Genomic DNA, 18,094 nt, shown 5'->3' with positions numbered 1-18,094 from the left:
TTCATTCAAAAAATGATTTTCAAACGTCTTTTCATGTAAGTTTTCACAGTTTTTAAAACCTTTAATGGCTGGATGCGGTGCTGGCGCGACTGTCGGCTGCCAACAGGGCGGAAGTCGAAAATCAAAACAATCGCAGACGATAAAAACCGAACAAATCGTGCTCTGAGAGAAAAGCAGGACCTCTGTACGTTTGGTGTAAGTCTTTAAGACTTTGATGGTGAGTATAGATTCTCTAAATTGTACATTAAGGGTTTATCTTCGCTAAATTTTGATAAATCGCTACATGTGATGTGGGGAGGGGGGTATAACGCTTGGCAAATGCAAATATAACATACACTAAGAGTAAGATATAGATATGATTTTTGGCCCTGTCATTGTGTCATCATATTTTACGTTACATTTACTAGAGTACATCTAGCAAATTGATTTACAAAAGTATTATTGAAAGCTCTGAAAGCTATGATTGTTAATTGATTTTTGGTGCTTGATATTTTTGTTGTTTCAGAGAACATTTTTTTTTAAATAAAAGAAACAAAATTTCTGTTCTATACTGGACAAGACACTGAGTTGGATAAAGAAGAATTAGTTTGTAAAAGAAAGATACTACAGTAGAGTCACTAAGCAGATGTTGCGTATATACAGTAACATTATCTGGCTGCCCTACTTTCTTGACACATGGCCATTGTTTTGTGTCTGAAAAAATGGGACAGTCGAAAAATTATGTAACATCAACATCTGCTTGGAGAATTTAACTACAATCAAGTCTTGTGTTCCTAAAAAGCTGTGGGTGTTTACAACACTGCACTATAACATTGAAAATTTGAAAAAAAAAAGATGAATTTGAACCACACAAACTGATTTCGTCTTTCGTCTCACAAACTGACTATGTTATGGCGCACGTCTGTTAAGAAAAGTCTGCAATTGACGGACATTCCCAAACCGGGAGGAAGAAGGTGTTCGTGGGGTCGTGTGGCGCAAAGGCATCTAGCGTTTGGCTCTGAACCAAGTAGTCCCAAGTTTGAATCCTACCATGTCACCGATCTTGTGCCCCTGGCCATGGGAAAGGCACTTTACACTACAAGTACCTTTCACTTACTTTACTCAGGTGTAAATGAGTACCTACATGTGGCCTAGGTTATGATAATTTTAGGGACGTCCCTCAGATAGGACGTTAAATGGAGGTCCCGTGTTTAGGGAGAGCCATACCCTATGCAAGTTAAAGAACCCACCACACCTTTTGAAAAACAGTAGGGGCATGCCCCGGTGTGCGATGGTCCAAAACCTCCCAGTCGGTATATAGGCTACAAATATCTTCAGCAGGTTGAAACTGGTGCCTCAAAATGAAAGAAGAAGAAGAAGACTGCAATCTGACTGGCAATCTGCAAGTGGGGAAGGCGAATATCCCCTGACATTGTATAGCAATATCCGGAAACGTTTGACGGCATGTCTACAGGTGCCAGGCTGCCTGTGGAAAGTAAATACTCGCGAGACGCTGGGCTCTGTGACGCCGGTCGGGGTTCGGGGAATGTTGTTTAGACGTGTTCTAGTCTTAACACTACAGACGTGTGCAATGACATAGACAGTTTGTGACCAATGTCTCCCAATGACGAAAACAGTTTGTGTGGTTCATATTGATTTTTTTAGTTTTCATGATTTTTTTTTTGTCCTGAATGCAGCTCTTGGCATCATGTTTGCCAAACTGAAGCAGAAGCTAGCGGAGGAGGAAGGGTCAAAGGTCATGCCTCCTGCCGAGGGTCGTAAAAGCTTTGGAACCCCAGGCCATGCCTCTCCGGTTGGGCATGCTGGGAGAGCGACCAACGCTGGGGCCGGGATGTCCCCCAGTAGCAGCCAGACAGACTTGACAAAGGCTGTGGTGAGCATATCTTTAAGTCATCATCATCTTGATTGTTGATAAGAATACACTTAAATTTGAACGGGGACATCTAGCGATGCCAACGTGGGGAACAATGGGTTATTCTTCTCCACTCGGCCCTGTCTTCCATCAGTGAGCGAAGTTCTGCTGTAGTAACGTCACTGAGCCCAGCATCTCTTTTCAAGTTGTTGATGTAGGTTGTGCGTTGTCTGCCCTTTTTCCTCCTTCCCTCTGTTGGCTCCTATAAGCTGGCTGCCCGTCAGCTCAGTATGTTGGATGCAGTGTCCAGCCAGGGCCATTCTCCATTGCCTTATCTTCTCGGAGAATGCACAAGCTTCAATATTAGTTTTTAGATCAAAATGCAAGAGTGGCATCAAATGGTTGAGTGGCTAGGTTAGCAGACACAAGATCGAGAGTTCATAGGTTCAATTCCTAGCTAGAATCTTTATTGTTTGCTTATGGACACTCATTTGTCGTTAGCAATGAAATATAAAATACACACGATAAAAACAATACAACAACTATGAATAAAAGACAGCTAGTACAATGAAACAAGGTAAAACCACAGATGCTAGTACATACAATCAGAGATTCGAGTTAATCGTAGTGAGGACTTAAGTTATGCAAGACATGTCCTTGGGAAAGGCATTTTACATGACTGTCCTCACTTCACCCAGGAGTATAAATGGGTACCTGACTCCAGTTTTTACAAACATGAAAGTAGGAGTGATGTAAAAACAGTTTTAGCTGGTTTTGCAAGTAGACAAAATTTTACAATATCTGTACATGTACCAACCGTGTGACATGATTTCTTGTTTTACAGTACTTAATGAATTCTCTCCTACATAGTCGACAGGGACTTCAAATTGAGGAAAGCTGTTACCAATTTAAGCATTGTTACCTGTACATGTGACTGCCCATGTGTTTAACTGGAAATACATTTTTATTTTTCTTCCTTGAAAGTTGAAAGCACTTAGCAGAGTCAGAAATAATGGTACCTGCTGGTCCAAGGGTCGTTGAACCCTTCCTAATGTCAAAGCACGCAGCCAAGTGCACTGACCTTTGATTATGAACAGTAATATGACTTGATGGACATCTGGCTTAATGATTTTAACCTAATCATGTCATTTTACAGTCCTTTAATGTGCACCAAATGGGAAATCAGCATCACTTATGAATGTGCTAGTATTTTGTAGGTAGGTAAAGGTATAGCCCCATTGCTTTTTAGATCATGGGAGGCCGAGCAGTGGGTTGTTTTCCACTGTGACTAAGGCATGGTATTGGAAAGCACAGCCCATCCTTCTCCTTCCACAGCCTAGCCTCTTACCTCCCCAACTATTTTTACACCTGGGTGGAGTGAGTAAAGTGCATTTTCCAATGGCACAACATCGATGGCATTTTGGGATTCAAACTCAAGACCTCTTGGTTCTGGGCCAAACATCCTAACCGTTACGCCAACATTAACAAGATGCCTCTATAGTATGTCCTAGTAAAAGGACACCAAACTTGAAGTTCAGTTGCCCAAATGGTCAGGTCAAGTAGAATAATCAATACAGAGTGCCATTTACTGAATGGCTTCCCGGTGGGTTAACTGGACCCACAACACTGATAAGAAAGTACTCTAGCATGAACAGCTACTGGATATCGAATGCCACGAACAAGGAAAGTCCATTAGCTGGAATGAACCTCAAGGAATTGATTGTGATAGCTAGCGGTAGTCCTTATTTCAAGTCTCATGAGTCAAGCACCCATGTGTACACGTATTTGTATGCATCACCAGCTAATTTTCATTCTTCAACCAATTCTTGAAGCAGCACACAAATGTGTTATTATGGGTTATGATATAATGTATGGATGCAAGTTTGATATTAAAGATTGTTTGAATTTTGCTTAATTTCGCTCTGTCTTGCAGACCAAGGATGCCACAAAGGAGGAAGTTCTGTCTATGCTGATCAGGAGAACAGATCAAGTCAAGAGACTAGAAGCCAAACTCAACGGTGAGTACATTGTATCTACATGTAGTGCATTACTAATACAATGACTCTTTGTCTTTGAATGCCTTAGGATAAAGCACGCAGGATCTTGTGTTTTCATGTTTATTTGTGAATACAGGATGTAGAATAAGGATGTTTATAGTAGTCTTGTTTTTTGCAGAGGCTACCGTTATTACGGAGTAAAATCCACAATTACTGTAAATAGCAGTATGTCAAATCTGAAATATGATAGGCAAGGTAATGAACATGTCCAGGACATGCAAAAAATATGAGCTGTGAAAAGAGTGATGGTATAGTGATGATAGCAAGAAAACAAAAATAAAGGGAATCAAGTAGAGGAACTATAAAAAATGGCGGGTATACATGTAAGAAGATCGGTTTGTTATTGGATAGGGGCATAAAAAACATTCTATGATGATGAAACAAGCATTGATTATCCTGTTCTTTGTCTTTCCAGAGTACATATCATCACTGAAGGAAGTGACAAAGGCAAAAGACAAACTTCAACTGGCACTGGAAAACACACAAGACAGTATGTGACTGTACCTTTTGTTGTATATGGACCAGCTATCACCAGTGCAATAATTAACTAGTAAAATTTCATGACTAAAATCGTCATCAAGTTTCAAAGAAACCAGGGTTATCCTGAATGCACATGTACAGTAGTATTAGGATTCAGATTTATCATAATTATTATCATTCAAACATCTCTTCCTCTCTACTTTTCCAGGTATGGCAAAAAAGATCCAGGATATGAATGAAAGCTACCAGGTTGAGCGCTCCAAAATGGCAGAAAACATGAACTTAGCTTTAGAGAAAAAAGATAAGGTAATCACAGAATTCTTCCTTGAAAAGACTTGTGTTAGGGTAACTCACATTGTAGTGTGTTTTATTTATACAATGCATATTCCAAGGGTGAGGGCAAGTGCCTGTACATGCATTGAGCAGGAAAATATATTGTGAATTTTGGAAAAGTTTAAAGTTTAAAAATGTTTTTGGAAAGGCATATAAAAATGTTGTATTGTAGTCTGTGTTCTGTTACATAGTATATTTAAAGTTAACAAGTTTGCCTATTAAACCATTTTATTCTGTTCCATCCACAGGAGGTCCAAGACATGATTGAAGCAGTTGAAAAGGTAATTGGATTGTGTGGGAAGCATGAGCTACATGTATCTGTGTATCTGGATGAATGATACTACACAGAGTCACACACATACAGCTTGTAAACAAATTGTACTAAGATAATGCTCTACATGCTACATGTATTATATCACCATGCTGTGCACAATTTTCTTTTCTTTATCTTTAAAATGTGTGGACCATAAACAGGGCTGTCTCCAGGACCCATCCCTCCGTCCAGGGATGGAAATTTGATGGTTGTCACGGGAAAAATTCACCCCATCTGTCCAAAAAATCTAAACTTCAAGACATGGAACTGATGATAATGTATTTTTGCAAGGTTAGGTTTAAAATGAAAAATAAAAACATGGGCTCCCAAAACATGTGTTGAGGGACGGAAGAAAATTTAAAGCTGGAAACAGCCCTGATCATCAATGAGTATACAATGTATTTCTACAACTTCAACCTTGTGTAATTCTTGTACACAGGAGAAGGCAGATCTGCAGAAGCAGGTTTTGGATGCTGCAGCAGCCACAGCTAAGCTGTACCAGAAGGAGGAGGACAAGGAGGAACTGGAGGGGTTCCAGACTCAGGAGCTGGCCAAGGTCAAACACATGGTGAGCTTTGATTCACAGGCTTGCTGTACATATATGGGACAAACAAGAGAAACAGAAAGGGGAAGGAGAGAGAAAGAGAAAGAAAGAAAGGGAGAGAGATAGAGGGAGAGAGGTTGATGCAAATCTTTAGGTTCTTAAGAATATGCCTAGGCTGACATTTTGTTTATTGCCTTCAAATAAATGTTGTTATAAGATTAAAATAGGATGAAAATTTAAAAGAGGTCAAACTATATTATTTTTATGGAACTTTCTCAATGAGAACTGTTTCCCTCCTGTATACAACCGTATGCAAGCATTCAAAACCAATGTTCACCACTATCTCATAGCACAATCATCTTCATCTTCCATCAACTTAGTCCGATGCCTAGAACTTAGAAGTGGTCAACTATGGCCTTGCATTGAACGAACTCATTAAAAAAGGGGGAGCAGTTATGAAATCTAGAGAAAGCAACCAGATAAAACATTATGAAAATGATAAGTCCTTTAGATTTGAATTAGTGATACTTGCTTGATACTTCATGTTTGACTTCTTTCTAACAGTTGCTAAACAGTCAAGAAGAACTCAACAAGTGCCAAGCAGAACTACAGCAGACGTCAGAGAAGGTCAGTAGCCTGGAAACACAGGCCGCTGAGGACGGCAGGAGAGCACAGCAGGTGGAGGCTGAAGTCACCAGGTTAAAGGAAGAGCTGGAGGCAGTGAAAAATGAAAGGTCTGCGATGAACATTATTTACTTCACTATTCCTTGTTGAGTGCGGCCTGCAAGTTAATGCAATGTTTAAATGTACTAAAGCATACTTTTTAACCCCATGAAAAAGGGAGGTATTGTTTTAGGCATGTGTGTTCACTTGTTCATGTTTTCAGGAAATCATATTTGTGGTCTACATAACTTACGAATGGCTGAATGGATTTTGATGATATTTGATATGTGGGTAGGTCTTGGGAAGACCATGGTCATGGTCAAGTTTGGCTCTCCTGTCTTTTGACCTTGGTATTGCAGCAAAACTTCTGTTTTTGTATCTTTTGTCCTCTACATGCTATTGTCTTGTTAAATCTGTGATAAATGTATGATTTTATACATTGTATTCTTATGAAAATAAAAATAAAATGTATATTTATTTCACAAAATTGTACATTTGCAGAGACACCTGTAAATTGGAGAATAAGAAGCTGGATGAGTTAGCCAGGACAGTAGAAGACAACCATTCTTCACTGGAGGACAATCTACAGTCTCTCAATAAACAGTTACAGGAGGTGGGTACGATTTAGCTTTAAACTTTTTTTTATCTTACACCTTAATAAACAGTCTGTATCATGCCTAGTAATTTTGTATATCAAACTAACACCAAGTACAGTAAATGTACAACTGATGATCAATTTGGGAAGTATTAACATTACCAGGCTCGAAATTCATTTCTGGGGATAGGTGCATCTAACCTTGAAATCTGGGTGCACAGAAGCAATTTTGGTTACACAGCATATAATAGAGTAGAATATCAGCAAAACCTAATCACAAACCTTACTGCCTCTCTTCAGAACTTCAATCTGAATGTCAAGAATATGCTATTACCTTTAGGTCTGTAACCCTACACAAATGTCTAGCACCCACCGTCAAAATTTACATGTAGGTGCTCAGCTACAATTTTGTATGCACAAAACTGCAAATGCACCCAGTATTTCGAGCCCTGAACAAGCATGACTTTAGCCTAACAAACCTGAAGTGTGATAATTACTATAATGATATGACTGCAAAGTTAACGTTAAAGGCAATTTGTAGTAATTTGTTATGCTAACATCAACAAAACATTGGTTGAATAAATCACTTGGTTGTGTACAAAGCATCTTTTTATTCAGTGACTTACCAACCTAATGAAACTATTCACAGCGTATAGATACATAACGTAATGTTAAGGGCAACTTGTAGTCATTTAATGTTAAGCTGGTGTGCTAATCATCATCTTGTATATGGCTCTTTTCTACCTCTAAAACACACATGCTTTATTTCTCAATGGTGTATTTTGCTGGTTCTGTACTCAGCAAGTAGCCAACTACTCGGGTCTACAGCGAGTACACAATGAGCTCAAAGACGACTACGATGCTCTTAAGAGAACTAATGACGTTTTCAAACATAAGGTGATATTTTCTGAGTGTATTTGCATGCTTAACTTCTGTGATATCAACTTGAAGATGACAATGCTGCATGCTTTCTATGGTCTACCCTTGCTGCCTCTGACTTTCCCACATCACTCTCATCTCATCTCCCTTTTAAATTACATGTAGTAACTTTTATAATGATTTATGTGACTGTATTCTGCATTTAGTATTTCAGGAATAACATTGAAATGACTTCATCAATGCACCCAAATGACTGAACCACTATGATTCAAAGAATCTTTCACAAACTTACAAGTGATAGATACCTTTACCTATATATAAATACAAAGAACCCAAATGAGTCAATTGAGAATAATGAATGCTATGCTAACTGTCCTGCCCGCTATTGCTGATTTTGCTAAAGATTTCAATTATATTATGTTTGCATGCTGTGATTGCAATAATCTCTTGCTATCAGTTTCACTAACAGTCAGAAACATTTGATAACACAAGTCATAAAACATCAGAATGAAATCCATTATTAAATCTTGTTAACAGCAAATTTAGTCTGGTTATACAGGATTTAGTTTTCCACTGATTTGGGATTGACTGAAGTTAAATGTGATTGTGTTTTTTCCCCAGTGTGAAACTCAGTTGGAGGAGAAGGATAATAAAATCCAACACCTTCAGGAGAAAGTGTCGACGTTAAACAGGAGACAGGACCAAGAGGACATGTCTGGGGATGAGAAACTACAGGCTCTCGTTGACGAGGTGGGTTGGGGAACAGGCTATTAGCTAGCAGGGCGTCAGGGTGTCTTCTAGACAAAGAAAACAGAGAAATTAGATGCCCTCCTTTTGCAGGGACACCCAGAAGACACCCTGTTTCAATGGTAATTACATACACATGTACACTGTCACTGTTTGTTTTTTCTCATACCAGACTCAGTGGATTGTCTTGCCCTAATCTACTATATAAAATCCCTAAGTTGTACTTGGCTTAATATGTAATCATATGCTATCAGACAATGTTCTCAATAGCAGAATAGAAGCTGCTTGGAAGCGCAGTGTGAAGACTAGCCGACTGCTGCCCACCTCTGTGTCAGGGACCCTAGCAGCAGTATAATCAAATAATGGATAGTACTACTACTAAGTAAACTTTGTTTATCACTTTGTTTTTGTTTATTCAGAGAAAACAGCTGGAACTGAGACTAGAGGAGGCTCGACAGCAGCTGACAGACATCAAGAGTACCTGGAGCGAGAAAATCAACAGCCTTGAACTGCAGGTCAGTAGTAGTCTCAAGTTTACCATCACTGAATACATGTACTTCATTTGTTTTTTCTTTGAACCTTTGTTTATTCATGAGAAGCTCAAATCAGCCTACAGGCTACTTTTCACTAAGGTCATGAAGGAAGAGGTAAGAGTCAGGCAAAAATTAAGAAAGAAATAGATTACATCATTAAAGTTCTGATAAATTTATAAACATCATTCAAAAGTTACATGGTGTACAATCTGTGAGTTGCACTGAGTTGTGTAGTGTTTTAGAGGTATAAAAGTTATGTTTTTTAAAGGCTAAAGAGATCAGTGTTGTTGATAGTTTGCTTTATTTGGATTTGTACAAAATGTACATTTGTAGATTGCCAACCTGAATACCAAGATGGCAGATGACAGTGCAGAGTTGACAAGAACTGAGAAAGAAGTAGAATCACAAAGAGCAGCTTTCCAAAAGAAGGTAAATCTTTAGGTTTCCAAGTAACCTTAGTTTGCTTTTATCTGTCCTAAAATAGAGTTCATATTTTTTTTATAATGTATGTGACTAGGAGCGATTTGAAGAGGGCGCCGCCCCTAATGAGCCAAGTAGTATTTTGTTAATGATATGACAATACTTATCATTGTACATGTCTGCATTAAACTGAATGATATTATCTCTGGCTGGGTTGCCTACAGAGTTTGATGTTTTGCTCTGACTGAAGGCGTGATGTTGTGTACACAGCCGAACAGATTTTTTTCTTTGAACGGCCAAATGTTACATATGGGTCTTTAAACAAGGCACCATCCATGGTAAAATCACTTTGATATGAGCTAATTCCAACAAATAAAGACTAGTTTGTTTGTTACACTGTGTTCTGTGGTTTAATTCGCAATACCAGCTATGTAGTCCTCCGGTTTATCATCTTTTTTTTTTTTGCTAGATTTTTTTTTTGTTCGCCCTCTCGCATTAGTTTTGGGGACTCCAGAGGATGTCATCCATAAAATTAAGATGGTGTGGCCTTAGTAAAAATACTATTATCTAATATTCACTTGAAAGTTCATCTGTGTTGGTAGAAGTCATTCTGAATGGAGTTTAAACTGTAAAAGCCAACACAGTAAATTGGACTTACCCATATTATCTAATATGTTATTAATTGTGTTCTGTAATTTTTTTCAGGTGTCAGAGTTGGAAGCTAAACTACGGGAGTCAGAAAAGCAGGCAGCAGACAATGAAAGATTAGCCAATGAGAGACAAGAACAGATTGACCATCAGGTAATTGATACATTTAGTATATCAACAATGTGATGTTAGAATTTTCAGGTAGCTTGTAGCACATCTTCCTTGTCTGAAAACTGGACATTAAGTTGTAAAGTAATTGTGGTAAAGTAACTGGCAAATAGCAGAACTGAGCAATTTACATAGCATCGTACAGCAGCAATGTACAGTTACAGTGACGAATATAGTTTTAGGATGATACAAAAAGCTTTCAACTGAATGTACATGGCCGGTTGAAGTTTAGTATGCTATCAGAAGAAGACTATTTCAGACATCATTCACATGTCGTTCCACAGAAATCACAACATGACACAGAGATGATCAGGGCCCAACAACTGTCTGCCGACACACAGAGGCACCTACAGGACAAGGTCAACTCTCTGGAGCAGAAGGTCACAGAACTGGAGACAGCCAGGGAGTTCGACAAGACCAACTCACAACACAAACTGGTCAGTGTTATATACAGTTTCCCAAACGTATAGCAAGCAGACCCTTCAGTTGATGTGAGACAATTTTTATTATACAGTACTTTTACATGCAATTCTGTTGTTACTGTTACAGTAAGACTTTCTATGTCAAGGAATTTTGCTGTAACTTGTTGTCTTGTTTATTTCAGACCCAGTTAGAGAACCTGAAAGAAGAGTACCTGGAGAAAGAGCTGGAGGTAGAACATCAGATGAGCAGGTTGGAGGAGGAGAAAGAACAACTCAAGGTCAGTTTGGGTCATGGATTGCAGTCTGTATTTGTATTTATATCATTCTATTATAGCCGGTATAACCGCTACTCGGCATTACACACCAGTCATGGGAAAGAAAGTCTGTGAATCTGTAATTTACTGAATCGTAATTATAATGATAGCATAATGGCTGTCAGCTTGTAAAATCCACCATATATAATTATTACTAGTATTAGTTTTACTTTTGAATGTTTTTTTTTATGGAGCCATATGAAAAGTACTACTAGTGCCTGATGTTTGTTTGGTCCACTGGTATATTTTTCTACACTAGGACTGTTTCAGTTTGATCATATTGCTGTGAATGTTTACTTCAGCTGGAGGTAAGCAGACATGAGAAGGAGAACCTACAGCTGGCTCACGCTCTGGAGGATGCCAAGATTCTGTCAGAAGACCTGAAAAAACAAGTAAGTTGGCAGCTTGTTCAGTAAAGCAATGGATAGTCAACATAATGATTGGATACTGATAATTGGTCTTTCAATTATCATCATTTGAGTCACTGTGCAAAACCATATACTGATAGATAATTACTTTTAATGTTTTTGATGTGTTTACTGTGCCATTTCTATATACAGGTACAAGCTAACATAAGATTTTATGTTTCATTTTCTTTGTAGATGTCATCAAGGGATGAAGAATTGTCTTTTCTTAGAGAACAGGTTACGGAAATGGGAGCCACAACAAGTGAGACTGAGGAACAGATGAGAGATGTTTCAAAAGGTAAATATAAGTAACTATGAATTATGTTATTTTCATTTTCTCAGCTTTGGAGACTCTTAAGGTTTCCAAGATAGGTAGAGCTAAGAAGTGACAAGGGCTGGTTTGGCTGTTCAGGACACACAGCCAGGGCTGCCCAACTAGCCTGTGGCTATTACAAAGGGCTAGCCCTGCTGGCAAGGACAAGACAGTACATTGGAAGTTTAACATGGACAGTATGACAAGCTATAACAATATTCTAAGTACGTGTACATAAAAACTCTTGTATATAAACGATTCAAAAGAGAGACACTTACTTTCAAATTGTCAATAGTAAAACTCACTACAAGACAAGCAGCCTTAAATGAACATTCATTTGATCTTAAACTTGTATTTTCCCAGAACGTGACCACCTGCGTTACCTGGTGTCCAGTCTGGAGCTGGAGAATAACGTGATCCCTGACCTGCAGCAGCGGCTGGAGGACCTGGAACTGCAGACTGACCGGCAGCAGGCCACCATCAGGGACCAGGAGACCACCATCACATCCCTGGGGGAGACACTCGCTGTCAGGGAGGCAGAACTGGCTGAAGCACAGGAACAGGTTAGTGGAGTTATCATGTTTAAACCTGGGACCTCAGAAGACCTCACCTTAGACCTTAAGCGGGTGTCTCACTGGAGATCTGAAACTGACAAATTGAATATAATTATTTTTTTTTGTTATTTCGTGCCTATTCACGGGCCCAGTCACATTTTTAAAATTGCCATTTCATGCAACAAGTTGGGGTTGGTTTGGCACATGTTCGCGCCTCTGTGCAAATGTCTTTTACAGACCCCGTGCAGGCAAGCGCGGCCCAGTGAGATACTGGCTTAGGTCCCTCTTGCATATTTTAGACCATCCTTTTCTTAAGTGTGTCCAGTTTTTCTGCATGCCTCTTTGATCAGTGCCAGGCCACTCAAGGAACTTAAGGAAATGGTTGCAGCAGACAGGTAGCCAGGTGGCCTCTATAGATGGGATCTTAAATGCTTCAGTCAATGTTAGTTGCATAATTGTACTAACTAAGTTAAACTTGATGTAACATACTTTTTTCTGGACCAGTGGAGAAGTCTGGAAGATGCTGCAGAGACAGAAAGGAGGAGAAGAGAAGACACGAAGGATGTCTGTGTGTCCACAGCAGACGATGAGGAGGGGAGGGAAGAAGATCCCAAGGTAAAGTCCTCTTAAAGAATTCTACGTAAACTAATAGTATACTTGTTGATGCTACGTGGCAGTTACGCTCGCTGTCAGGCAGTTTGCAAATTGACTAAGAAATCATGGCAGACATGTACTATTCTTACACTTTGTACTTGCAGAGATGTTCACATGTAGAATCTAAATGCCTTGATTTTACATTCCAGGTTCTAGAATTAAGAAAAGAAGTATTAGATCTGGTGGAACAGCTAGCTGATAAAAACAAGGTGAGTTGATAAATGTTTTTTTCTTGGAATTTGTTTTACTGTTGAAATTCAATTTTTTCAAAGTTGGAAAGTGAAATGATACCAAAAGTAAAATTTCATTGATATCTTTTATGTTCTAGACAATAAAGATGCAGCAACAAAGATTAGGAGATCTGAAGAAAACTCTTCAGAGGGAATTGGTGAGTAAAGTTTTCATAAATGGAGTATACGGTCAAACTTGACCAGCCTTTTCAAACGTTGATGCAAATTCATGTTACAAAACTGTATTTTAGCAATGTGGAGACATGTTATATGTCCTTTATATAAGATATGGCAATGCAATGATTGACAAAAAATGCTAATTGTATCTATTCAAATTGGTGTGGAATTGTGTATGATACATGATACTTTGATTCTAAGGAAGCTAAAAATGAGTGGTGTTCTTTGAAGTTGAGGACATCATCATGAATCAGAATTTTTTTCCTGAAATGTGATTATAGGAGATCTTCTAGAAGAATCTGTTACAATTTTTTCCTGTAGAAAATCACTCCAGTAGATGGTGATACACCCGAACTCCGTGACCTTCCAAAGGAGCGAGACCTGCCACCCTTACCTCCGGGCGCGGCAGCTGGAGCTGCCATGGCAACGGTCAAGCCATTCCCGTCCCACCCTAACCTGGGCATGCCCGACCCCCTCATGCCTGCCATCATGGACATAGACGAGAACGAGATCAACTTCAGGTACCTCAAACATGTGGTCCTGAGGTTTGTGGCCAGTAGAGACCATGAGGTGAGCAAGAAAGAGCATTCATTCTTTTGTTTTTTTGTTTTTCTGTCCATCCATCCATCTATTCATTCATTCGTTCATTCATTTGTATGTTCATTTCTCCATTTGTTCATTGCTAAGTCAACTCCCCCTCCCCAAAGTCTATTACTGTAACAGTCAAAACTGCCCAGGCAAGAAAACCACAAGTCATAGAGAAAATCTGGTCTATAGACAAATGGTCACTAAACACAGGATTCTCAATGCTTAGGTCAATGGGAAAAAGTATCTAAGGGGCTGGCAAGAAGTGGACACATTGGCCAGGTGGTCCTTATGTAGAGGAGGTCATTGGTACAGTTTTGACTGTAATGTTTACTCATGAAATTTAAACATTTGGTTTTGTGAAAAAAAAAATGCCATATACCCGGTACATGTACATGTAGTATGATCGTCAACTTGTCACACAATCTGAATGAAGCCATTCCATATCTCCAGGCGTACCAGCTGGTGAGAGCCGTGTCCATGCTGCTCAAGTTCACTCCTGAGGAGGAGAGGATGGTCAAGGACATGATCCAGTACAAGGTCAGTGGAGGGGCAAAGTTTTAAGGTCATATGTATGTGTGAAAGAACCGTCATTGTACCTACATATATGAATGGGGTTGTTGTACATGAAGAAGGAATGAATGAATTTATTTATTTAATTCATCTTCAAAACATCTTGGTGACAAAAGGCTCTTCAACCCACGTTTTGGTGACCGTCCGTCACCTTCCTTAGGGCAATCGTGACTGGTTCACTTTGCTTTGGGACCACATCTGTAAGCAGCAACACCTGTGTTGCAGTGCAAAGTGAACAAGTCAGAATTGCCCTGAGGAAGGTGACAAATGAAACGTTGGTGGAATAAAGCACTTGGTTGTGTACAAAGAATCTGTTTTATTCGGTGACTTACCTACCTGATGAAACTATTCACAGTTGAAGACTGAACATTGTTATGATAACCTTTCTCAAGACTAAGAGTGATATGATCATTTGAACACTGAGGGTAAAAGATTTATGTTGAGTTGCGGAGTTCTTTGCTAGTGAGATTGTGTGATAGCTTTTGATTGCAAAGATGTATTTGGATGTACACTACTATTGTGTGCAGTCATCTAAGCTACAAATGTATTTGCACCTTTCACATGTTTTTCTTTGCAATCTTTTTTTTCCAGATGTCGTGGTTTGGAACAAAACCAACAGCTGTCATCAGACCGTCTGTCATCTCTGCCTCTCCCAACCCCAGGGGTCTGCCACCCAACTTTTCATAGCTGCCACAGTCAGGTCTGTAGATCCCCAGAAAAGAGCATTTTTTCCTTATCGCCACAACTTTTTTTTCTAATATCTTAAATGCTTAGGTCGCAATCACACTGGTGCCTGTTTGGGGTGTTGTCCCAGCCGGAACCTGAAGACACAAATTTGTCCCGGTAGATTGCCAGACACCCGAAGGGTACTCCTCTGTGTTCTCGCGATTAGCTCATGGCGCCTATTTGTTACTGCGTTCGGCGTTGATTTTGATTCCATGTTAAAAACTTCCAGGGCCCCGGCCATGCTCAAAATAGCACTGTAGCCGCATGGTGCCCCACGGGGCCACGTAGGGGTAACACCTGAAAGTGAAAAAAAACAGCCTGTGAACTGCCTGGCAGGGCCCCTTTTTCCAATTGTGACCTTAGCATTAGTCAGACAGCACAATAAAACATAGCCAAATGTTTTGCCATCAACCTCGTAGGAGACAGTGAATTCCTTTTTGTTTCTTTATGTTCAGATGAGTCTAAGAGCCAAGTCTTATGAAATATTTTTGAAACATCAGATCATGTTTCTGACTGCAGAAAGGTCTTTGGCATGGAATAGATAGATTTGAGCCTGTAGATATTTTTAAAGTATTTACTAAAGGAAATCAAAGACTGGCAAAGGAACTACTTCATCCATAGACATGTATATATAGCATAATGTGCAACTTCTTGTAGATAAAGATGTATTGAGAGTTGGCAAACAAAAAGTCTAATTGGCTTTTTGGTTCTTTTTAAAAATTTGGTGCCATGATCCAAAATTGTCTACGAATTCTGGAAACTGATGAACTAACTGAAATGGTGGAATAAGATTCAATGTTGTTCCTGCTTACTCTCAATATTATATTTGCCTCTTTATGTAAGTTCTGCTGTAGTTGTTAGCAAAAGCCTTTTGTCAAACAGTACAATTGTAGAAAACTTTGTGGGCGTTGACTACTTAAACTTGTAATATGTGGGAAGAATTTTATGGGCATTTCTTGTGAATTACATCACAACACAGTTACCTCAGGGATACACAATTAAAAGGTATTTTGATTAGGTTTAAACTTACTCAGTAGGATTTCCTCATGTATGGATATAGAGTTCATACTCTTAAACCCTATCCCTGTTAACTCGTGCTGTAAGTACTACAAATTTGATGCATAGTTTAGCCCACAGCAAATGAAAGGTAAAGTTTAACTTATTGTTTTGTCTATCACAGCTCAAAATTGTGTAATACACTGTCATATAACAAAGAAATTTTGCCCAAATGGTGTTAGTGTAATGTATTCTGTTGAAACAACAAACATCATGACACTAGTAGTACACAGCATGATATTTTTGAGGAAATGAATTGTAGACCATTACAAGAACTTTCCCTATGTAAGAAGATACATTATATGTTAGGTCATGAATTTATGTACTGTGCTTTTAAAGTATATTTGTGTATTCTATATATACAGTATTTAGAGATCCAGTGCAATATTGATATCATAGAAACCTGTCTCCTTCAAATATTGTTGTCATACACAGTTGTTATAGCGTTTGAGAAGACCAACTTTGAGTTAGACATTTTTTTCTTGTGTAATATGGCAATGTGAATGACTAGATGTGGGAATTGTTTGCCATAAGGTTAGGTCTGCATCATGTAGTTGTTTATTACTGCCATGTTACACATCATGTTATGACAGTTGGACATTGACATTTCCTGAGGTATTTTGAGTAGTTTTTTCCTCTAATAGTAAGCTGCAGTCTTTTGAACAAGCAACACTAGAATTTTGATTCTTTTTTCTGTGTATTACAATTATGATTGTGATATGTCCAAATACTTTGACATCTAATTGCACATGTACTTCTATCAGAAAATGGTCTTTCTACGGTTTTCTATTGATTGTAACCTCCACAGAGGAAGAATACTCTCAACAAAATGACTTTCCCTTTGTAAAATAGGAAACTCTTGTACAATTGTGACATTTTGTAACTTGTTACAATGTGAATGTGACCCCATTTGTGTCATTGTCACATATATTGCACATCCTTGGAAATCTGAGTTTTGGACACACTGGCAGATTGTCATAGGACAAAAAATAGTGGATGCTATCTGAAACAATCGGCAGTTTACAGATTGAGTCTATCGTAGTTACTTGAGTAACTTTTGTTTGGCGTATCTTATTACCTAGATTTCTAACCTTCATCAACATATTTGCAGACTATCTTTCACATTCTGGAAAACATTTTTTTTTCAGTACTGGTCCAGGAGTGGATTTGTTTTTGATTAGTGATTTTTTGTTGGTGATTTTAACCATTTCCTTGCTGAGGGTGTCAAAACCAGTGAAAATTTGATGATTTAGCTAGCCCACAGCATGGAAAAGGTTAAGAATTAGTGAATTCTATGAAGAGGTCATGCTTGTACATATATTTAAGTGGGGTATAAACAGTACAATGTTCTGAGGACTGAACTTTGAAAGTTCTACCAAGAACCTTTCTACATTTCCATTGAATAAAAGTCAATATTACATGGTATTTATATGCCTTTTGGGTGTTTCTTCAGAACGTAACACTTTATCACAGCACTGTTTCCATTAGACAAAAAAAAGTGCAGAGGATTTTATTCTACAAGTACAGCATAAACATAATGAAACAACACAAACATGAAACTGAAAGAAATGCAGGCAGTGGAAAAAAAAAATTTAAGTTAAAAAGGATCATTTATAAAAATAATCAACAAAATAGAATTTCTCTCAGAATGTTATATCATGTAAAGATGCTGTTTCTACTGACAAGGGTGCTGTCCCTGGTGCTGACAATGCTATCCTCATGCTCGAGATGCTGTTTCTAGTGACAAGGGTACTGTCCCTTGTGGTGCCGTTTTTACTGACAAGGGAGCTGTCCGTAGTGCTGAACATGCTATCCTTGTGCTAAGGATGCTGTTTCCAGTGACAAGGGTCC

General features: G+C 38.7%; 1 protein-coding gene across 2 annotated transcripts; it reads left to right on the top strand.

The window, feature by feature from the left end:
• Nucleotides 1–75: 75 nt before the first annotated feature.
• LOC136441530 (golgin subfamily A member 1-like) lies at nt 76–17,668 on the top strand. 2 transcript variants are annotated; one of them, XM_066437868.1, is made up of 25 exons: nt 77–217; nt 1,677–1,873; nt 3,786–3,870; nt 4,325–4,399; nt 4,598–4,695; nt 4,971–5,003; nt 5,475–5,603; nt 6,144–6,313; nt 6,744–6,855; nt 7,639–7,734; nt 8,338–8,466; nt 8,883–8,978; nt 9,330–9,425; nt 10,122–10,217; nt 10,517–10,669; nt 10,837–10,932; nt 11,271–11,360; nt 11,571–11,673; nt 12,052–12,251; nt 12,747–12,857; nt 13,046–13,105; nt 13,225–13,284; nt 13,625–13,873; nt 14,342–14,428; nt 15,053–17,668. In XM_066437868.1, exons 2-25 carry the CDS (start codon nt 1,688–1,690, stop codon nt 15,146–15,148), a joined length of 2,706 nt encoding a protein of 901 aa, XP_066293965.1. In that variant the 5' UTR covers nt 77–217; nt 1,677–1,687; the 3' UTR covers nt 15,149–17,668. The 2 variants fall into 2 exon arrangements, with proteins under 2 accessions (XP_066293966.1, XP_066293965.1); XM_066437869.1 differs by lacking the exon at nt 7,639–7,734 and having other exon boundaries at nt 76–217.
• The last annotated feature ends 426 nt before the right edge of the window (nt 17,669–18,094 follow it).

This window comes from Branchiostoma lanceolatum, chromosome 9 (assembly GCF_035083965.1).
Source record: "Branchiostoma lanceolatum isolate klBraLanc5 chromosome 9, klBraLanc5.hap2, whole genome shotgun sequence".
Classification (NCBI taxonomy): Eukaryota; Metazoa; Chordata; class Leptocardii; order Amphioxiformes; family Branchiostomatidae; genus Branchiostoma; species Branchiostoma lanceolatum.
Note: the sequence above shows the minus strand (reverse complement) of the source record. Positions and strands in the feature narration are given on the sequence as shown.